This window comes from Erithacus rubecula (genome assembly GCF_903797595.1).
Source record: "Erithacus rubecula genome assembly, contig: SUPER_Z_unloc_2, whole genome shotgun sequence".
Taxonomy (NCBI): Eukaryota; Metazoa; Chordata; class Aves; order Passeriformes; family Muscicapidae; genus Erithacus; species Erithacus rubecula.
The window spans coordinates 13,884,028-13,890,429 of record NW_027635860.1 but is presented as its reverse complement, the minus strand read 5'-3'; the positions used below and the strand labels follow the sequence as shown (position 1 = coordinate 13,890,429).

The window sequence follows — 6,402 nt, the reverse complement described above, 5'->3', positions numbered from 1 at the left end:
AGGCCACTCTGAGAGGAGTGGGTAATGGGACCTTCAGACCCTGGGGTGAACATTTAGCAAAGGCCATCTGGTCAGTCAACACCCAGAGATTGCCTACCAGCCTGGTGCTGCCCAGTCTAAACTTTCACTTGCTGTACAAGGAGATAAAGTTCCTGCAATGAACATTAAGAACATGCTGGGGAAAGAGCCTGAGTTACCCCTACCTCAGGCAAAGGTAAACTCATCCCTAGATTTGCTTTTGCTCAGGAACCTGGATGCATGTGTTGGGTCCTGTGAAAGGATGGAAAAGTCTAGCATGTCTCAAAAGGATTTGATTTTGGGAAAAGAATATTCAATGAATTAAATTAATTACTGAGTAACACTGTGAATTATCACTTCTATGATGGCCCTGTGCCCATCACCACATTGGGCACCTTGTAGTGCCTGTCTGTGCTGTGCTGGACTGGGGGCTCTGACCCCAACTCCCTTCTGATCACACACTAATGAAGAATGAACTTTGATAGAGCCATGAGCACAGCAGTGATGGATTCAAAACTGCTTTCCACATGCAACAGTCCAACACCACACAGCTCCTTTCCTGCCAGAAAACTGGTTCTGACAGATGGAGCCCAGGGTCATGCACTCAGTGAACTCAATGGGCTTTTATAGGGATGGTCCATTATTTAAGAGAACATTGTCTGTGGGCGTATATGTACCAAAAGAGAGGAAAGTGATGGGGTTTTGAGAAGTGGGACCTGGCATCAGAGAAGCTATATGGAATAAGGGGTTCCTGGTATCCTGATTTCAGCTGCAATCCAGTGAATTTTCTTCCCAGCAGCTGTTAGTGCTGTATTTTGTGTGAGAATAATGCTGGTAACACACTGGTGTTCTGCTTGTTCCTAAGCAGTGCTTGTCTTAAACTCAGGATTTTTCAGTGCCTCATGCTCTGCAAGTGAGGAGGTGTGACAAGAAGCCAGGACAGGTGACCCAAGCTGGCCAGAGGGATATTCCATATCACAAATTAGCAGTATATAAACAGAGGGAAATTGGCCAGGAGGGACTGATCACTGTTGGGGGTAGGCTGGGCATCAGTCAGCAGGTGGTGAATAATTGTATTGTGCATCACTTGTTTACATTTTTTTTTCCTCCTTAAAAAAAATTGTAATGACAATTATATTTTATTATAATCACTGTCACTTGCATTATTGCATTTTATTCAGTTTCAACTATTAAACTGTTCTTACCTATACCCACAGTATTTTTTATTTCCTCTGATTATCCTTCTCTACATCCCATTCAGGGTGGGGAGTGAGGAAGACTCAGTGGTGCACAGTTGCCAGCTGGGGTAAAACCACAATAATTAGGTTGCTCAAAGTCCCATCCAGCCTGAGCTTGAATAATCCCACAAATGGGGCATCCACAACTTGTCTATACAATGTGTACCTTCACCACCCTCAGAGAGGAGAATTTCTTTCTAATATAGAATAGCATAGAATTAAGAGAATTGCTTCACTATCCTAAATAATTGGTTTACTAAGGAAACCAGATTTCAAAAGGTGCATATTTCTTCTGGAAAAAAAAAAAAACAAACAACAATTCTCTCACCCAGCCCTTTTTCTTATATTCTTCCACTTTTAACATGGGTACTAACATCAGACTTGCAGGTTATGTGTGAAAAGGGATTTATTGTTACACAGATGCAAGGCAGTTACATGCATTCCAGTTCCAAGAAAAGCAGACAGCTCTACTCAGCTTCACCTCTTCACTTCTTGCTTATATCTCCACTTCAAAGTCACTGCATGGTGTCCATCTGCACTTGTTGTAAGTACAACTATGCGATGCAACAGTGACTCCAGATGTCAACTCATTTCTTTTTCTTCCCTTTCCCTTTCTTGCCTCCCTCTCCTTGCTGAAGGCTTTGATCGCTACCTCCCATCTTCTGAGTTCTTGTTTTCAGTTTGGGAATGGTTTCTGCAGCATACAGCATCACTGATTTACCTAAAATACAGAGAGATCAATGCATGCCTCCTATGTTAAGAATGGATATAAAGCCTGGGAAATCTGCTTCCTTGCCCTGGAACAAGCAGCTTGTGAAAAATTCTTGGGGGAAAGAAAAAATGTGCAGGATGTCATAGTAGGCACTGCTGCCTTCCAGCAAGACTCTGGTTTTAAATCATCCCCCTCTGTCAACACTCTTATGCTACTGTACACCCAGCACTCTTCTTACCCTTTCCTTAAGATACATACTGTTTCCTTTTTACCCAGGCATTCATTCTTCAGAAAAAATGCAAAAGATGAAATTGTCATTCAAGATAAGCAATTCCTATTAGTTAGTTAGGGGCAGCTGGTTCCTTGTTAATTGATGAAAATGGCCAGTGGAAAACTCAGTTGAACTCAGTATCATGTTACATAAATTAAGCATTCACTCTGATGCTCAGATGATGTATGTATCCTAAGAAAAAGGTGGAGTTTAGCCACAACGTTTGCCACAATCTCCTCCAATGACACTGCTGCAGAAGCGTTTTACAAACTTTACTCAATACTCACAACTTAATTTTGTTGACTTATACAGGCAACAAGATTTAATGTAAATTGTAGGATTTATAACAGTTAAAACTAATTAAACAGGCTGTTAACATAAAACTAAGTCTTTTTGGCTTATTAACAGATGAGGTACTTAAACCCAGGCACTCTACTCACGTGTTGGAAACTGAGGTAAACATGGGTTGCCATCATCTTGCTTGAGCTGGATTCGTACTCTGCCTCTGTACTGCACATCTCTGTTCCACTCTCTGGGATACATCTTGTTTTTCTGTCATACAAAAGGAGAAATGTATTATAACATGCATTGGAAGACTCAACTGTTTCAGAGACACTGCTGAAAACAACTCCTGGTACTGGGTAATAATGTGAGTAAACTGTTACAGAGAGCATTTTACATCCCCAGTGGTCTGCACCACAGGGGGAAAGGTTTCTGTTTTATCTCCACTTCTACAAACCCTTCTGGATACCTAGGGATAGCAAGTGATAGGTCACAGTCACTGCTTTTGGCTAATTACACCCTTCATTCTTGATGAACTATCACAGGTTTCTCAGTACTGATGATGTGCACTGTCCAGATACTTCTGAAAAACAAAGTGATTTTGTACCAGGCTTTTAGGTACTTCTGGATGAGGACCTATATTCTTCTTAGAAAAAACAACACTGATCTAAATTAATAATTAATTCTAAATTAATAATTACTTCAAGAAACGACCTGAAGAAAGTGAGGTGAAGTTACCCCTCTAGAACTCCAGACTCATTCCCTAAGGAAAAAGTAACCAATAAACTATTTAAAGACCAAGCATGTACTGCAACAAAAAGCTAACATTCTCTGGCTGAAACATAACTCCAAGAGACTATGAAGATTCCAACTGTCAGAATCCTATTCTGATACACGACTCATTGCAAAGGTCATCATGTTCCATTAATAACATTACTTTTTAAAAGCTTAATTTGCAAAGTTGTAGCCTGCAAAAGCAGCTTTTATTCTGACACACTTTCAAGCATCAGGAAAGTCTTCTAAGAAGGATGGTAAACAGAAGCAATCTTTCTATAAGTGTTAAAACTCACACTGTCTGAGAGATCTGTGGTATTCCTGACATAACATCGGTTTTCCAACATTTACTTCATGATTATAGTCAGTTACCATATAAAGCAAGCAAAGCAAATAACAAAACTTCTGAACCACAAGTTATAAGTTATTGAAAAAACAGGCACACATAAATTTGGGGGTTCTTTGTAAGTGAGGACCTTGTTTTTTTAATTACCTCCAATAACACATTGAATCCTACCGCTGCACATACATCTTGGATTTCTGTAGATGTGGGATTCTCAACAGCCTGTTGAAACAATGTGTTAAAATTAATTAGTTTGCAACTATGACTTGCCTATACAAAAATAGTTACCAGTTTCCCACCCTATACTCTGTGACTAGAAAAAACTGATGGAGAAAGAGACGGTATGAATCTAGTGTAAAAGTGATCTGTCAGTGCTGCTTATGGTTTAGAAAACATTAAAATAAAAAAAAAGAGCTAAGACATCAGGAAACAGATGAGATTAAATTCACTAGGGCAGGGGAGCAAGTTAAAGAATTGCTTAGAAAAATTGAAATTAATTAACAATTACTGTATGTACAGAGATACCAAAAACTGTGAATCAGCAACAGCAAAATTACAGCAAAGACTGAGGAAAAAATCACAAATTTTCTACCCACAGGGCAGCAGATTCCTCCCACAGATAGACCTTTGTCTGTCAACTTGCATACTCAAGAATGACTTTATTTAAAAAAAACCCAACAACCCAAACCCTAAGCAGAAGAAAAGCCCTTCATATTCCCAGAACTGTTTGCTACAGTTATTACAAATGAGTGAGATGATGAAAAACTATTTCTGGACAGATTCAAAGCAGCAGTACCTACCATGCCTGTGTGACACACAGTATAGGCTCATATACTCAGACACCAAAACCCAATCAATAGCTAGCTACTCTTTTCTGCATTGCTTTCAAATTCTGCAAACTACTGACGTAGGCAGCTGAGTGCATTCAGCTCCTCGTCACTTCACCTTGCTCAAAGTGCTGCTCACATGAAAGCAAACACTTCAGCCCAGAGTTATCCTACTAAATTCAAATGCTGGCACTAGATTACCTTCAAATACACTGTAATTTTCATGTCATGGGAGAATGGAAAGATTTCCAGCGCTCTAAACACTGCTACATCGTAAACAAAATGTTCTATTTCCCTGCTGTGCATGAAATCACCTTGTCTATAGGTATCCTTCTGCCTTCTGCTATTGTCTTCTTGTTATTCAAATAAGCTGGATAAATGCAGATGAATCTAAGAAGAGAAAACAGTGAGTTAAAGACAGCTATATAAATGCTTATGAAGTATTTTCCTAGTAAAATAGAAAATAAATGACATGGCTACAACACAGAAGTTCCCACAGCAGCTTAGAAAAGCCATTTATCTTCCCTAGACTGCTTAGGAAGATGCTGCAAAATCCCACTTGAGTTATTATCGACACAGCATGACACCATTTTTGGGGGCACTACGTGTACAAGGTATGACACTGCCCATTCTGAGAGAAAAAAACAAAAGGAAAAAAAGAAGGAGGCTGAGAAAGACCCTTTTGATCTATTTCTTACAACCCTGAAACCTGGATATTTCCCTGGGAAGAAGTACAATTTTCTGAAAAGGTTTTACTGTGCTATGAAATAACTAAGTTCTGTGGGGTTTTTGGGGGGTTTTTTTGGTTTTTTGTTTTTTGTTTTTTTTTTAAATTCACACACAGATTAACTCAGCTTTGGGTACATGCTCTGAAAAACAGTGCTCAGAAACTTGCTTAAGATTTTTCAATAGATTTACACCTGTCAAGCATATGCACGGGATTAGTGCGACAGAACCTCAATTATACTACTCAAACAATTAAAAAAAACAACTAGCTGAAACCAAGGAGATGTGGAAGAAGACTCGCATTGATTAAAACAAGGATCTACGACAGCATAAGAAAATAGAGAAAATAAGTAAAACATATGGTGCAGACAGATTCCAATTAGCTGAACAGCAAGAGTGAGAAGGATCGCGTTCCTTGCTGCGTCTAAAAACCAGCCAAATCACCTCAACTCCTACTCTTTTCTCCTTCTCTAGTCAAGTAGTTTTCTCCACACTTTACTACTGCCGTCTTTATGAGCGGACTAGGTCTGCGTTCTGCCCGGGAATGCCAGTTTCTTTACCGACTTCCCAACCACACAAGTGTCACCACCACCCCCTGCTCCTCAGGGATTTATTTCCAACCACCATCATCCCTCACTCCAGAGGGATTTAAACCACCACCCCTTGCTCCGCTCGCGTTTTCTTTTTCGCGAGCCCTCAGTGACACGCAAGCAAAGAAACCCACAGAGACCCGACCGCACACAAGCCGTGCCCACGGTACCTCTCCTTGTCCGCCGGGGACGCGGCGCCGGCAGCGGCGGCCATGACAGCAACACCTCCCCCGCCCCGCCCCGCCCCGCGTCACGGCAGCTGAGAGGGCCCGCCCCCAGCAGCTTCATGAGAGATTTCATTGGCTAGCGGGCTGTCTGTCAATCGCCACAGCCTGTGAGAGGGCGCCACATCATAGCCGGGGCCGCGCGCGCATCTTCCGCCAGGCTGAGGGAATGGGGGAGGGAATGGCGGCGGGAATGGCGGCGGGCGGGGCGTAGGAGCTCTGGGGATGTGAGGGAACGCAGTCACACGCACCCGGGAACAAAGGGCTGCAGGCGGCGATGAAACACGAGCCCAGAGGGTGGCGGTGGGCGACGCGAAGTGTGTTCGGAGGGCTCCAAGCCGCCGTGGGTGTTTGACTCAAAGAACGATCTATCTAAGAAATGCCGGGAAATGTGTAT

The 6,402-nt window shown here is 41.9% G+C and overlaps 1 protein-coding gene across 1 annotated transcript; it reads right to left on the bottom strand.

Annotated features, from left to right (window-relative positions):
- Positions 1–1,644: 1,644 nt before the first annotated feature.
- Positions 1,645–6,030, bottom strand: SRP19 (signal recognition particle 19). Its single transcript, XM_079331101.1, has 5 exons — positions 5,952–6,030; positions 4,780–4,855; positions 3,789–3,860; positions 2,680–2,791; positions 1,645–1,977 (listed from the first exon to the last, which is right to left on the bottom strand). The coding sequence occupies exons 1-5, from the start codon at positions 5,993–5,995 to the stop codon at positions 1,844–1,846; spliced, it is 438 nt and encodes a 145-aa protein (XP_079187227.1). The 5' UTR covers positions 5,996–6,030; the 3' UTR covers positions 1,645–1,843.
- Between the last annotated feature and the right edge of the window lie 372 nt (positions 6,031–6,402).